This window comes from Drosophila subobscura, chromosome O (assembly GCF_008121235.1).
Source record: "Drosophila subobscura isolate 14011-0131.10 chromosome O, UCBerk_Dsub_1.0, whole genome shotgun sequence".
NCBI classification, from domain to species: Eukaryota; Metazoa; Arthropoda; class Insecta; order Diptera; family Drosophilidae; genus Drosophila; species Drosophila subobscura.
This window is the reverse complement of record NC_048533.1, coordinates 4,339,995-4,355,566: the sequence shown is the minus strand read 5'-3', so window position 1 is coordinate 4,355,566 and position 15,572 is coordinate 4,339,995. Positions and strand designations below refer to the sequence as shown.

The window sequence follows — 15,572 nt, the reverse complement described above, 5'->3', positions numbered from 1 at the left end:
ACTGGTTTCGATTGAATGCGATTCGGGAGCGATGCCACGGCCACTGTGGAAAAACAAGTTCAAATGAGGACTTTTTCCCATCAGAAGCCAGACAATTGCAGTTCAAATGGTCAAGGATGTTGCCAGGCGATCTGCCCGGCGATCACCCCAAGCCTAGGCCCAGTCGCTGGAAAACCAGTTCTCTGAACCGACACGGCGGCGGCTGCAGCTTTTTCGCATTTCAGCCCTGGACCGTGGACCCGACGCCGCCAGGTGTGCATCGGATGCTGCCTGATGCTGCGATCCGATCCAACCCCACCCCACAGAAACCAACCGAACCACCACCCGATCCGACAATGGCAATTCGTTTTTCCAATCTTTTGGGCATGGATTTTTCTATAATAAACTTGCGTAACGGGTTTTTCGAGGGTCTCTGCCTGCCTGCCAGCGTTCTCCTTTGTTGCCCAAAGGGACTGGACGGACTACGCCTTTGTCCACATCCGGGCAGAGGGGCAGACAATGGACAAAGCTTTCGCATCCTGCGATTGCGATCGCCCGATCTGCCTGGAATCTGCCTGTGATGCTGAGTATATAAGCCACGGCTGCTGCGGAGATTCAATCAGTTTCATTTCAATCTTCAAACGCTGAGGATCACCAGCAGCAGCAGCAGCAGCAGCAGGAGCAACAGTAGCAGCATCGCAGGACCAGGAGGACCACTCGGATTCCCTGGAACTACCGCCATGTCCAGGCGGCGCTAGGAAGGCTGTTTGCAAGCCGCACACATCCTTCAAAGCACCCACCGAAAACATCAACCAAAATTCAGTCGAAAAGTTGCCTATCAAAAATATTCACAACTAACACAGAACCGAAAGTCAGATTAATTTTTATTACACTAAAAAAAACACCTAAAAAGACAATACTCATCCAAAACTCCAAGAAAAACGAACAATATTTTCGTGAGAATATGGTTAAAGTATAAAACAAAACTAAAACTATAACAAAAACTACAACAAAAATCAACATAAATCAAAGACAAAACTAAACAAAAATCAGTTCCGAAAACAAAAAAATTCAATTTAAATATTCTACAAAATCAAACACAAATTCACAAATTTAAAGTTTACAAAATCAAAAAGAAAGTCTTAAAAATCGTTACAAAACCTGGAAATACATTGGAAAAAATATAGAGAAAAAGTTCATACAAAAATCCACAGTGTGAAGAGTGATAATAATAACGTTTTTATATCTTACAGGTAAGAAAAGATCGTAAAAGAAAGCTAAAAATAGATATAAGAAATGCCTTTCAACTCTTTCCTTACACTCTTTCCTCTCTAACTTATTTCCCCCCCAAACAATAGGATCCCCAAGCCGAAGCAGCAAACAGGAGAACAGCAGCAGAGTGAGAAGGCCACTATTATGGATCGGGCTGTAACCGCAAGACAACTCCAATCCAAATCTCCATCCCAAACGAGAAAATTGTTATGAAACTCAACAAAATTCTCAAGTGTTTACTGCTCATCATTCTCTACTGCAATGACCATTGGCCGCCACCCATTCTTCCACCGATTATCCACCGATACGCCACGAAATTAAGCCACCAATTGGTGTCACATCGCCACCAGAACCGCCACAAAATTCAAATCTACAACGAAATTCAACACAAAATTCAACTTAAAATCAACTCTAAGCCAGCAAACTGTAAGCCTCTTCAGGCACTGCCACGCCCATACGCCACAGCCATCAACAGTACAGCCACCTCCGCCCCAAGAGGAGGAGCATTGTGCCCCAAGCAGCAATTGAGGCCAGCAAATCACTCAGAGTCCAGGCAGAAACTGCAAGGAAGGAAACCAAAATTCAAGCATCCAGAAACACACAGAAAACCCAAATCGCAAACACAAGGAAAGCTCGGGGCAAATGCAGAAGGCGCCATTGCTGTATCGCCGATGATGATGACATCGAGAGCCGGCACTCCAAGACGAGGATCGAGCATCTGAGGGCGATATAAGGAGGCAAAAGGCAGCGACAGGCAGCGACTGAAGCAGCAGCAGAGGCAGAGGCAGCGACGTCTTTATCTAAGGCAGCGCTCCCCTTTCGAAGGGGAAAAAGTTTTCTACCCCGTTGACACACAGACACACACACACACTCGCACACTCGCACACACAGATACGACGAGTATCTAGATATTTAGCTGAATATCTAAGCAGCAGGGGCAGTGACTGCTGCTGCCCCATGCAACCCCTCGACAGGAAGGACACTCACACATACACAACCACCCCAAGCAGGCGCTCCTGCGGCGAATTCACACACAGGCGCACACCCCCCTAAGCAGCACTCACGCACACAATCGCAAGCCACACAGAGAAACAGAGAGAGAGAAAGAGAAAGAGAAAGAGAGAGCTCAACTTCAGAGAACAGCACACATCTGATGGCGGCACATTACATTTCATCGCAAGTATGTTTCGACTTTTGTTTAGACCCTAAACTTCTGCCACAGGTTCGAGCAAGAGCCAAAGTTCAGGACTCAAAAAAGGTACCAAAAATCCAAGGGGGAGAAAACCCTCAATCCAAATCCAAATCAAAAGTGAGAAGAAAATTCCAAATTCATTAAATTGAATGGCCTCTTGAGTGAGGCAAACATGCAGCAGAGAGGTAGAAAAAGCAGCAGGAACAGCAGAAACAGCCAGAAAAAATCGAAAATTTCAAAATCAATCCGAAAGTCAAAATCCCAAAGAGAACTCTTCTTCTACGGCATCGCAGAAGGCTTCATTTCCAGAGCCCCAGAGCACTATCACCCCAAACCCTAAACCTATCGAATCGAACCAAAATCAAAGAATCGTTGAGCAAAAGACCCGCCCCTGCCACAACCAAAAATCCACACACACTATGCAATAGTTTATCATTTTGTGTCGAAAACGCAAATCGAATCAAATGTAAAATTCCAAATTCGCGTTTCGTCCTTACAAATCCTTAGTTTAACCCACAAATCTTAAACCCAACAAGAAAACAAACTCAAAGAAAAAGACCGTTTCGAATGCCCCAGAGCTTCCAGGCACACACAAATCAACCACCGCTTTGGTCCTTCACACACACACACACACAACACACAAACAATTTAGCACACATACACAAGCAGGGGTGCGCTCAACACACACACCACAAAACACACTGAAACCCCCCACACACACACACACTTAAACACTGATACACACTCACACCCCTTTGGTAATAAAATGGCTGCAAAGGAAGCTGCTTCTACGATTCCCAAGAAGAAAAGAAACAAATAGCCACAGGACCCAAAAAGAAAAAGTCAGAATATGAAAACCCGAAAAACACCCGAATTCAAGTTTTATTCACACATTTCTTGGCGCTTTCAATATTTCGTTGATATTTTCATCAATAATAGCAAAGGCGTTGCGGCATTTTTTAATCCAAAAAAGTTTTATGAAAATTCCAAAGAAATATTTAATGCGCAAGAAATGTTGATGGAAATTTGCACAGCAAATCGAATCCACAACGAAACCAACGAACCATCTTTGAACTCCAACCCAACCACCAGTTAACCCAAAATGTCTCTTGGCCATTGACACAGCCCCCAGAATTTGACCCAAAATCAAGACAGGCAAGAAATAAATCATATGGGAAAGGTGAAATCTAAACGATTAGGCTAGTGAAATTTACCCACGTGATATATTAATTCAAAGTTTTTTCCCCACAAAGACTACACTCAAAATCATAACCAAATTCCTTTTACTTTATAGTTCAAAATCAGAATCAGAAAAAATATGATTAAAAATGATCGTCAATTATTTATCATTTAGAGATCAAAATCAAAGGGAAAATGTGAAACAACCCAAATCAGATTTAAAAGCCTCAGCGATCCAAATCAGAAAAACATAAAGGAAAAGCCAACCAAATCATATATAAAGCAACATTTTCTTCATTCAAATTCAAAAGCCTATCATTTAGTGATCCAAAGCAGAAATAATATTTGAAAGAAACCATATTTCACACCATATAAGCTATATAGCAAAATCATCTTCGAACAAATTCAAAATCAGACAGAGTATCAAAAAAACCAATTGAGAAAAAACAATCTTGCAAAGTTCCAAAACAATTTCAATATGTTCAAAATCCCAAATGCAAGGATTTCAATTCTACCAAATTCAAATTATAAATTCTTACATTTAAAACGAAAGTTCCAAAACGTTACAAAAGTTCATACTTTTAGAGATTTTGAGAAATTCATGGAAAATTTCCAAATCAGACTAAATATTCTATTTGGCAAATTAAATTAGATATCTTTTTCGCAGTTCAAAATTATATTTAAAATTAGTATTCCATTAATTAGACCTGTAGAACAAAAAAGAAAGAAAAGTCAGATGCAAAATTAAACATCAAGAAAATCCGAATTTACCTTAAAAATAAGAAAACAATATATACAAATTAATTGGTTAAATTCTGAGCAACATAAAGCAAACAACAAGAAAAACAATTTAAATTCACGACCAAAAATTATGAGAAACAAACCATAAATTATTTTTAAAAAAAAAAAACATGAAAGATAATCAAAATTAGGCTAAATTTATAATCAAAACCAATATCAAACTTAACAAAATCAACAAATTCAAGTTTTCTGACCAAAACCGTCCAAATTCTCCATTAGACTTCAAATTATAAGAATTTAATGGATATTGGCCATCAAATAGAGTTCACTTTCGTGCATCAACAGAATGCCAAACGCTGAAAAGTATAGAAAATTCGAATGAAATTCCAAACTTTATTTCACTTAAAAGTATTTCATTGGACTTACCATCAGAACAAAGCATACTTCTAGAATATATTTTCATATTCCTTCTGATAAAACTATAGAAAATAATTTCTTAAATTCGAAATTAGACACCACTTTAAACAACTCTTCAGCGTAATCAATTCGTTAGCTTACAAATTTAAAAGACATAAATTAGCATTCAAGACAATAAGATATCGCCGTATTTGAAACAAATATTATGACCTTCTGAAATATCTTTTTTATCTTTAACCTCCTAAACGTGCTTCAACGCAATTCCTCTTTGCTCAAACTTAAATTTAATGTATGGCTATCATGAAAAACATTTTTTCCTTGCCTTCTAAAAAGTATAAATTCATTTGTAACCAACTCCTTGAATCAAAAAACACGGCGCAATCACATATTTGTCACGGTAAATTAATAATGAAACTATATGAATGAGCAAAATCATAATTCAAACAAAATAATTCGTCATTCCTCAATTTACAGGCGTTTCTTGCCAACTTTATGAAAAAAACCATAAATATTTGTGTGACAAAAGCTTTATTTAAAAAAAACCAAATCATCATTCTAGAAAACATTTTTTAAATTATTTTCTAACAAGAAACAGTTTAGAACCATTCCGAATAGAGAATCAAGAGTGATTTAATGCTTTTAAAATAAACTATTTCTTTTGAAATGTAATCTTTTTAAAACTTTGGGCTTTAATGCTTTCGATAAATTCCACAACTTCGTTTAAAATATTACAAAAATATATTACACTTTTCATGTATCTAATTCTGATAAAATTGTAAAAGTTTAGTTTTCAAAAAACAATTCTCACTCAAATTATATTATTTATTCTCTGAAGTTTATTTAATTTAAAAGCAAACATCTAAAACATCAAAAACTATTTATAAAAAAGTCACAAAATTCTAATCGTCCATCCAATTCTGATCAAATTTTAAATGTTTAGGTTTTAAAACACAATTCTCGCTCAAATTATATTATTTATTCTCTGAAGTTTATTAAATTCAAAAGTAAATATCTAAAACATCAAAAACTTTTTAAAAAAAAAGGCACAAAATTCCAATTGCTCATATCGAAAACCAAACAAATCTAATTTATTTAATCTCAAATGGAAATCTCCTAAATCCAAAAGTAAATAGGCAACTTCCGAAGAGTAAAACATCTAAAAATAGATAATAGAAGAATCTCTACGAATTTAAACTGTCTCGACATTCGTATTAACATTTATTTATCTAAATTATTTAATTTTAGAAACTGAAACACTAGAAATCCAAAATTCAAACTTTCAACTTTCGGCTCCTCTCTGGCAATCATCAAAATCCGAAAATCAAAAACCAAAATTCCAACAAAATTATAACACAATTCCATCAAAATTGCAACACTGACCGGCCACAAAATTCAAAATCCAAATTAAATTTAAAGCTTTCCCAAAAACACTTAGAGCAGGTAATCCGACTATTAGCTCAAGACACAAAAGAAAATATCCAAAACTACAAAATCAACAAAAGAAAAGCGAAAACAAAAATACTAAAGATCGATGCTGATGGCTGACCAAAAGAAAACCAAAACGAAAAAATCCAAAATTCAAAACCCAAGCTCCAAACCAGCCAAACACCAAAAAAGAAATCCAATTGAAAATTGCCAAATTACCAAAAAATTATCAAAAAGAAAACAAAAGTCGCGACATTCGCAAGGAATCCTTCGGTGCATAGTTATGGCCACATTACGATGATTAAGTACACCCGTGGACAGTTCTGAAAACAAAAAGCAAAGCCAAAAACAAAACACGAAAAGCGAAAAAAGAAGAAAGAAATTCCAGCAAAATTCCAAAAAGGCAGCATTATAAATTACAAGAAATTGCGGAAGTTTTAATGCGACAAAATGTCAGGAGCAAAAGCAAAAAGGAACCCGCGCGCTGGCAAGCAAAAGACGCGACAGGGACAGGCCACCAAAATAGGACAAGGGCAGGACAGGGGGAGGCTGGCTGGCTGGCAAAATGCTGGCCAACTTTCTGGCCCAAAATCTTACAAATGGCGGCCCGAGAGCTCGAGAGAGGAGTCGAGTGGCAGGCGGCAGATAAATCACAGCGAAACAAAACAATTCCGCAGCTCTTCGCAGCGACCAAAAATCCACAAAAACACAAACCAGAATTGGTATCCGAATCAGAACAGAATCCGAATCCAGACCTAGAGACAAAGACAAAGAACACGCGATTTCAAAGAACTTTTTGCCTTGATGAAGGCGCAGAAGGGGTTGAAGCTGGTCCACAAAAAGAAACAGTTGAGCATAAACAGGCATAAACAAAATTTCATAAACTATAAAACCCCAAGCACTCCCACCGCAGTTAGCCCAAGATTCGACCGATGACCACTTTGATGGCCTCCAGGGAGAGGCCGCCTCAAGAGCATTACTTTCGCTCGAAGGCCGCCATACAAATATCACAAAGATGAAAACCATTCCGAACCATTCATTCAGAGCTATGAAAACTATCAAAACTTAACCCAAATTCAATTCGAAATCAAAATCAGCATCGCAAACAAAATGAAGGCACAACCAGCACAACTTCCAGTTTCTGAACTTTAAGTAATATTCCGAGACGAGTGTCACACGCACACGGCAGAGAAAGCAGAAACCCCCGCCCTACTCCAGACACACACAAACATACACCCCAGCTACCGTTCAGACCTTTCAAATTGTGGTCAGGCGAGAGGTTTCTTTGGCAAAAGTTCGAACCATCATCATCTGTAACATTCAGAAAAACTCCACCAGCATCAGCATCGGCATCATGCAGTTGAAAGCACATCAAACAAAACTTCAAATTTATATAAACTACTGGCAATAGTCGAGGTCGAGGCATAATTGCCATCAATAAATAAAATATGGCTGGGCAGGGGAGCCACCAGCACCAGCAAGAGCAACAGCAACAGACCAGAGCAACAGCAGCAAGAGCAGAGCAGACCCTGAAGAGACACCAATCCTGACAATCCCTTTCCCAGATACAGCCCCAAACTTCAGCAGCAAGCACTCAATGGCCACTAGACAGCAGCAGAGCAGAGCACATTTTGATTTATAAATTCATGGCGAAAGTTGCCAGGCCAAGCGGCAGCCGACGCCACCCAACCCACCAATCCACTCAATCGCCACACGATGACGAAACACATACACACACACACACCACCAACACCACCACCTAGAGACTTGGCAGCAAAGCAACAAGAAAATGCAAAAACCGTCTTATGAAATTACACATTTCCGACTTGTACTAACAGCAGCAGAAAGAAAAAAAAAGCACCCAAAAAACAACATCCAAGCCGAAGCCAAACCGAACATTTAGCAGCAGGTAGCAAACCCTACCCGTCCCCCATAATAACCAAAACGTACCGAAAGAAACCCCTTCTGTTACGGCGACTAACTAGCCGAGAAATTTAGTTATGCAGGGACCAGGAAAATCGAAAGTAGACATTCCATATTTGGCTAGGAAAATGCACGTTCCGGGCAATTTGGAAATTTGCAACATCATTGAGACGCGCAGCAGACGCGAGAAGCAACCACAAAAAGTAGCAAATGGAATCTTGTACAATAGTTCTATTGAAAATCATATATAAAAACCGACCCCCCTTCCAGACTCACGATCTATAAGAGATCCAAGACAGAGAAAGATATTTAAACAGGAGATATACATAGTGAATATATAGAAAGAGTGACAGATAGATAGAGATAGTTAGAGAACAAAGCAACACAAAACAGAGTTAGAGAAAAAACAACAAAGAGAGAAAGATAAAAAACATTTCGGACACAAGGTGGGGATACCTAGTGTAATTGCTTAGTCTTAAGAGTGCTGCACTTGCAACGGAACAGAAACCAAGTGCAGGACTGACTGACCCATGACCCACCCATTACTTTTACCGCAGACCTACCCATTACTGTCCCCACCCCCATATATTCTAAATGGACAATGAATACCCTTTGGGCAGCTGACAACAAAAATGTGATCAGAAATTTGATTCAGAAACGCATAAAGCTTAGGCCACTCTAGACCCTAAAAAAAGAAAAAAAAACAAAAATCAGCAACCTATAATTAAGCGTGAATCGTACAATGTAACTACACTCTGTATCCCCTTAGTTAAGCTAAAAATTAAATGCAAAAAGTATCGAAAAGGGCCCCAAAACAAAAACAAACAAAAACTAAATGTAGATAATGCCAATCCTTTTGCCTAAAATGTCAGTTCTTGTTTTAGACGAAACGATTGTTGCATTTTTTATGTGATTTTTATATAAACATTCATGTACACACAAACACACCCCAAGACACACACACACACACACGTATAGTTTTACATATGGTATAATTTATTTCGATATTCTCGCTACTATCATTATCTTCGTACAGCTTCAGATTTCAGTTCTAATTCCAGTTCTTCTTTCGACACCATAAATTGTGATAAGCAAAAGCATTCTGGAAGACAAAAAGCAAAAGCAAAAAGAAAACCAAAATCAAAACTGTGTTAATCCCCATCTTTGAAAGATCTATGACAAAACCACATACATGCATACACACATACATATATTGTTTCTCTTTAAGTAAATTAAAATATTCGAATTCATGTGACCCAAAAAGTTTACTCAAGTTTTGAAAGAAATTGCTTCATTTTGTATAAAAATATTACTTTGAAACCAAACAAAAAAGCACACACAAAACACACTGTATCCATTAGAAATATTCGTAAAATTAGCTAAAAATACTACGTACAAAAAACACAAAACTAAAACAAAAATCAATAAAATTGTACAAGCCAATTTGCTCAAATAACAAAACAAAACCAAACCTTCTAGAATTTTATTTCCTTTTCTACACAATTCCTAGGAGCAAATAGACTTTATATTTTCAGGATGCCATTCAGGTTGGAGGAAGCATTACTGGTCATTTAACAGCATTTATCTAAAGGAGAGTTGTTTGGCATTAACCAAACCAAAAGAGCTAGAGCTCTATAAATTAGCATGAATGTTCGTTAGACTAAAGTAGAACTTCGAAAAAAAAATGTAGTTATTTGGACCCCGCCTACCTCCCGCCCCCATACAAACTGGAACCCATTTACGTCGTATTTATTATAAAAATAGGTATTCAAAAGATTAATTTTGACAAAAAATCCTTTAAAACATTTTAGAACTTTTAAAAAATATATTTTATTGACTGATTGAATGATTGTTTGGTTAAAAGTAATTTGATTGGAATCGCTCCACCGTACAATTGAATTTCGCTTAGTACTTGTTTAACTAAGCAATAAATTGGATAATTTTCGTTTGAATTGTAATCTGTTTGAAATGTTTCATCTTTAGTTAGTAAGTTTTTGTCAATACTCTTTAAATTACAACATTTTATTGCGTCTGCTTCACGACTGTTGTTGGTCCAGACCTCCAGCAGCGGCTGCATGAGTGAACTTATAAGCATCTGCAAAATTTAAAATTGTTCGAAAAGGGGCAAAAACGGGCAAAAAGCATGAACACCACGTGATTCTATTATATTTGGTTAATAACAAGTAACTTTAACTTCTTTGCAGTGGTGTGCTGTGCAAAAGTAATATTCCACAGAAAACACGTGCAATTGTTAGTACCAAGCTAAAAAGACACACGAACAAAACATTGGACAATTAAATAACTACACACAACCATACAAAAACATGTACTAACAATTAATTTAAATACCTCGACCTGTTATTTCCATATTTTTACTTGTATATAAACTTTGTAATCGAGCTACAGTTACAGCTGTAAGTTGCTCAATTTTTCCCGCAATTTTTCACAAGTCAAAGCATCTCCAAATCAGCCGACTGGTACTAGGTAAAAATCTTCTAAAACCAGTTTTACGAATCAGAAAAGTTAAGTCGCATTCAAATATTTTACCCAAAAAAAATTACATAAATGCCAAAAATTCGGGCTTTTTACCCATAGTGCATTCGAGCATTTACGTGGATATCCAACACAACCATACCTTCATCTAAAATTATAGAACACATAGAAACAACATTTTCTATGACTAAAAAGCCGAAAACATAGTAGACTAAATAAATAAATAAATACAAATTTAATCTCTCGTTTTCTTCCTTAGACATCGTTGACTTCTTACTTGTGTTACTGGCAATGTCTCTGGCATTTTTTTTGGATCACTTTTCCAACATTTATGGCATAACACACATATGTACATATGTATATCTACAATTATAGAACACTTGCTTTGATGATTCATCTCATTCAAAACCAACATTTTCTATGACTACAAAACATAGTAGACACAAAAATAAATAAATGAAAAATAAAAAATCTGTAGTTTTCTTCAGTAGACATCGTTGACATCTCATTTGTTCCCCTGTCAATGTCACTGCCAATTGGAATTATTATTTTTTGACTCATAAATCATGAATACGATTATATGTGTCCTATAAATAAATCATAGGACAAAGTCCATATACTACAACAGAGGGAGCTCTCCTTCTACCCTTCCACAAGTTAAAAAAAGAAAGTTCCAATAGCTTCTACGAGTCAAACGATTTGCTTGTGAGTGTTGAGGTTGGTCGATATTCGTGATCGCTTTTATTACATTACATTATTGCATTGCCTTGCATTTTGGTTGAACATCAAATGTTCTGTTGGGGACAAAGTGCGAGTGCAAGAGAGTACGGAGAGTAAGGATAAGCAAACAGCGGCGGCGTGTGTTTAGCAAACAAATTCACATTTAAATGTTTTATTTCGACTAATTCTGTTGGTGCGTATCGAATGCATTTTAAATCGTTTTGTGACCTTGGCGAAAATAAGATAATAAATAACCGAAAGGGGAGCTTCATATTGAGGAGACGACTAATATCAACGTATGAGCGTGGACGCGCACTTGACAACATTGCACTCTACAAGCCGGCGACAATGATCGCTGGGTTCTCCACGGCAGCCTTTATCTTGCGCAGGAACAGCACGGCCTCGCGTCCATCGATGATCCGGTGATCGTAGGTCAGCGCCACGTACATCATGGGACGAATTTTGACCTGCATTATAAATGCATTAGCAATCCATCAGCAATCTGTACTGCAACTGCAAAACTTACCTCTCCCTTGACGGCAATGGGACGCTCGAAGATGCCGTGCATGCCGAGAATAGCACTTTGAGGTGGATTAATGATGGGCGTGCCCATCAGGGAGCCAAACACTCCTCCGTTGCTGATGGTGAAGGTGCCGCCGTCCATGTCCTCTACGGTGATGGCATCGCGCTTGGCCTTGTCAGCCAAACCGGCCAATGTAATCTCAATGTCGGCATAGTTCATGCTCTCCACGTTGCGGATGACGGGCACCATCAAGCCACGGGGAGTAGCCACAGCCACCGAGATGTCCACATAATCACGGTACACCATGTCCTGAAAGAGAGAGTGAAATTTGTTCAATTGAAAGGCAAAATATTACGCTGACGTCGGGCCTTATCGTTCCCACGGGAAGTTGCATAAACAAAGAATACAAACAAGTGACCGAGATAAGGCTACGTCACGGACTGATAAGCAAGAAGCTATGGGGGTTCTTGGGCGTGGGCGTGTTTACCGTGCCATCGATGACAGCGTTCACCACGGGCTGATCCTGCAGCGCATAGGCACTAGCCTTCGAGAAGATGGACATGAAGCCCAGCTTAATGCCATACTTTTTGACGAATGCATCCAGATTCTGTTTCCGGAAATTCATGGCGTAGCTGCAAAGGAAAGGCATTAATTCCGAGTGGCACGAAATGAGCTGTTCCTTAGCTTGAACTTTTTACCTCATGTCGATCTCGTTAAAGGTGGTCAGCATAGCTGTGGTGTTCTGGGCATCCTTCAAGCGAGCCGCAATCTTCTGCCGCATGCGGTTCATCTTGACGCGCTGCTCGGAGCGGGTGCCCAGGATCTGGCGGGTGCCATCTGCAGGCGGCAGCTTCACCTGGGCGAGTGCAGCTGGAGGAGGCGCGGCAGCACGAGGAGCAGCTGGTGGGGGACGAGCCGCTGGTGGTGGTGGTGGCGGACGAGCAGCTGGTGGGGGTGGTGGTGGTGGCGCCTTGGCAGCTGGTGCCGCAGCAGCTGGCTTGGGAGCAGCCGCAGCTGGAGCTGGCTTAGGGGCAGCAGGAGCTGGTGCTGGTGCGGCGGCACCCGCCGCCTTGGCAGGCGCTGCACCCGGCTTCATCTTGAACAGTTCCTGGCCGGGCTTGACAGTGTCCCCGTCCTTGACCAGAATGTCGGTGACTTGACCGGCAAACGGTGCTGGCACTGGCACCGTCGTCTTGTCGGTTTCAATCTCCATGACCGCCTCGTCCGCGGCAAACGAGTCGCCCACCTTGCAGGTGAACCTGTGGCGAGTGAGAACTTGTGGTTGACATTTGTTGTGCTAAGACTTGCTTTAATCTTATTTCAATAGAGACAGAACAACAGGTCTCCCGTCTGTGACTAAGTAACCTGTTGCTCGATCCACGTCAATGACCTGAAGCTGCTCGCGACTTACTTGATGTCTCCCTCGGCGATGGAATCGGCGAATGGTGGCACCTTCACCGACGTCTCTTGCCACAGTTGCGAGGTGGTGTGGAAGCCCTGCCATGTAATGGCCCTAGACAGTGACGAAATTTGTTTCAGTAGGCATGGCAAGCCGAAGCAGATTCTCGCTTATTGGCACTCACCTGGGGACTTCCTGGCAGCGCAGATTGGCATCTTGGTTGAGGAGTTGCTGCTGCTTGGCCACAGACACGGCAACTAGTCGGGAATACTGGCGTAGGCAGCGCTTCAGCTGTGGAGGAAAAGTCTAAAATCAATGATTGCACAACCAGGAGCAATGCGGCGCGTCGACGTCAGTCAGGGTACGTCACGTGTGTCGTGTCAGCTGTGGGCCCAGACCCGTGTCAGCCGGGCTGGGCAAACATTTTAGCCATTTTTTCAGCGGCGCACGCACACACACACACAATTACATAATCGCATTGGGAGAACTGCCCCTGGCCTGGCCCGGCCTCAGCAGCAACGGCAGTGACGAGCAGACGCGCTGCCTGCAGCTCGGTCTCCACATAGCCGCGCCCCTCGCCAGGAATCGCCTGCAACTCCCCCGCACCGTGGACCCTCCTACACTTACTTCATGACTCCGCACGGCGCGCAGGCCAATGGTTTGGACACTGTTTGGCAGCCGCCTCGTTATTATGGAAATTATACCCGTCATCGCTGCGACGTCGCTTCGTCTCTACTGGGAAAGAGTGTGTGTGTGTGGAGGACACTTGTCAATTTTTAGAAAAATTCTTAAATGAAACTGCGGTTAATGGAAAAGCAACGTTGATAGCCAGTTCCCCTGCGACCCTAATGCTTCTTATGTCATTCCTTATAAATATACCGCAGAATATACCATTATATACCGATATCCACCATCAACTTCATTTCGATATCAAAATATACCGCAAAGCGTACAACTTTTGTGATTCGATTGCGTTTCAGCTGTTTCCGATTTTTCGCTTGACCGTTCCGAACGTGGAATCTCTGTACCTTTGAATTATTTTCCAAATAAATTAATACCTGCGTTCAACATGAGCTCCAAATCCTTTTTCGTCGAGGATGATGCTGAACAGTCGAACAAATTGGCCAGGAAGGCCAAGGAATCGCCGTTTATGCTAGTGGGTGAGTAAACCCGAAAATCCGTGACGTCAGGTGGAAACTTTTCGCGCACGCAGGCTGATATAAATGTAGTGCGTGCAACCGAATTAGATAGATGCGTCTTGACCTTGACCATGTAATTTGTGCGTTGAGGTTAGCAGCCGCAGAGCAGCAGATCTGGGCAGATCCCCTTCCCCGTTGGGTAGTGACATAACTGTTAATGTTCCGCTGTTCGTCTGGAAAGCGCATGATGCAACAGTTATGGCTGGTATGAAATTCGGAAATGCAATAGAAACTCCTCGAAAGACAACGGGAAATGGCACTATTAGCACATCGGTGACGTTGATGCGCCAGCTGAACCTTGGCGCGTGCTAGAAATCTCATCTTTGTGTGTGTGTGTGTAGCCGTCTGGCAATTATCAGCAGACGCTAACGCTAGTCACCAGATTCTAGGTAGTGGGCAGTGGGTAGCAACAACAAAATCAGAGCCGTAATGGAACAATTCTAATCGGATAAACAACTTTCTGGCCACTCATTCACAGGCATTGCGGGATTCGTGGCGGCGGGTCTGATTGGAGCCTACAAGTACAAGCATCGTGGCACCATGAGCACCAGCGTATTCCTGATGCAGCTCCGTGTGGCGGCCCAGGGCACCGTCGTGGGATGTCTGACAGCGGGACTGGCGTACACAATGGCCAAGGAGTACCTGTTCGAGAAGGAGCCCAAGGAAAAGTAATGCTAGCCTCCACCCACTTAGTTAATCGTAAATGTAGTTTTAGTTGCTGTATTTTGTAAGTCGCTGACACACAAACCCCACACACTTATTTCATCATCCCCACCGTTTTTCTGTTTCTTACACTTTACCCCTCCGTTATTTTGATTTCTCATTTTAGTTCCAAGCCACTGACTAACTAAAGAACATTTCTGATTGTGCGGCCACTCAAAAACCCTTCAAACATCTGGGGACAACTCCAACCCTTGGCCAGCACCTTATCCTACACCTAAGCGATTTGTAACTCTATTTATTGCATCATCATAAGATTCACACCGACCGATTGACGATGGCTCTCCATCGGGAGGCCAGTAGCCTTGGCTGCGTCTTCTGGTGCACGATGTCCCCGATAAATTTAACTAGCTAAATGTCTTGTATACCTGCGTAAGATTGTGATAATGT

The 15,572-nt window shown here is 40.9% G+C and overlaps 2 protein-coding genes and 1 long non-coding RNA gene across 4 annotated transcripts; 2 read left to right on the top strand and 1 right to left on the bottom strand.

Moving 5' to 3' along the window:
• Nucleotides 1-1,152: 1,152 nt before the first annotated feature.
• LOC117899596 lies at nucleotides 1,153-8,062 on the top strand. Of its 2 annotated transcripts, XR_004649190.1 has the most exons (3): nucleotides 1,153-1,232; nucleotides 1,338-2,431; nucleotides 6,026-8,062. It is a non-coding gene; the product is annotated as an uncharacterized LOC117899596 (long non-coding RNA). The 2 variants fall into 2 exon arrangements; XR_004649189.1 differs by lacking the exon at nucleotides 6,026-8,062 and having other exon boundaries at nucleotides 1,338-3,279.
• Nucleotides 8,063-11,324: 3,262 nt separating this feature from the next.
• On the bottom strand, nucleotides 11,325-14,112 carry LOC117899583 (dihydrolipoyllysine-residue succinyltransferase component of 2-oxoglutarate dehydrogenase complex, mitochondrial). The gene is made up of 7 exons (XM_034809699.1): nucleotides 13,891-14,112; nucleotides 13,448-13,554; nucleotides 13,276-13,377; nucleotides 12,563-13,123; nucleotides 12,352-12,496; nucleotides 11,868-12,173; nucleotides 11,325-11,808 (listed from the first exon to the last, which is right to left on the bottom strand). Exons 1-7 carry the CDS (start codon nucleotides 13,972-13,974, stop codon nucleotides 11,674-11,676), a joined length of 1,440 nt encoding a protein of 479 aa, XP_034665590.1. The 5' UTR covers nucleotides 13,975-14,112; the 3' UTR covers nucleotides 11,325-11,673.
• A 139-nt stretch (nucleotides 14,113-14,251) lies between these two features.
• LOC117899594 (HIG1 domain family member 1A, mitochondrial) lies at nucleotides 14,252-15,340 on the top strand. The gene is made up of 3 exons (XM_034809713.1): nucleotides 14,252-14,423; nucleotides 14,941-15,130; nucleotides 15,292-15,340. The coding sequence occupies exons 1-3, from the start codon at nucleotides 14,333-14,335 to the stop codon at nucleotides 15,311-15,313; spliced, it is 303 nt and encodes a 100-aa protein (XP_034665604.1). The 5' UTR covers nucleotides 14,252-14,332; the 3' UTR covers nucleotides 15,314-15,340.
• Nucleotides 15,341-15,572: the final 232 nt, after the last annotated feature.

What these genes read in the sequence shown, in the direction of transcription:
- LOC117899583 (XM_034809699.1), bottom strand. Translation starts at nt 13,974, where the DNA reads ATGACGGGTATAATTTCCATAATAACGAGGCGGCTGCCAAACAGTGTC. An exon ending in CGCTGCCAGGAAGTCCCCAG is followed by an intron (nt 13,378 to 13,447) that starts GTGAGTGCCAAT and finishes GTCACTGTCTAG; the next exon opens with GGCCATTACATGGCAGGGCT. An exon ending in ATCGCCGAGGGAGACATCAA is followed by an intron (nt 13,124 to 13,275) that starts GTAAGTCGCGAG and finishes CACTCGCCACAG; the next exon opens with GTTCACCTGCAAGGTGGGCG.
- LOC117899594 (XM_034809713.1), top strand. Translation starts at nt 14,333, where the DNA reads ATGAGCTCCAAATCCTTTTTCGTCGAGGATGATGCTGAACAGTCGAAC. An exon ending in ATCGCCGTTTATGCTAGTGG is followed by an intron (nt 14,424 to 14,940) that starts GTGAGTAAACCC and finishes ACTCATTCACAG; the next exon opens with GCATTGCGGGATTCGTGGCG. An exon ending in GAGAAGGAGCCCAAGGAAAA is followed by an intron (nt 15,131 to 15,291) that starts GTAATGCTAGCC and finishes TTCTCATTTTAG; the next exon opens with TTCCAAGCCACTGACTAACT.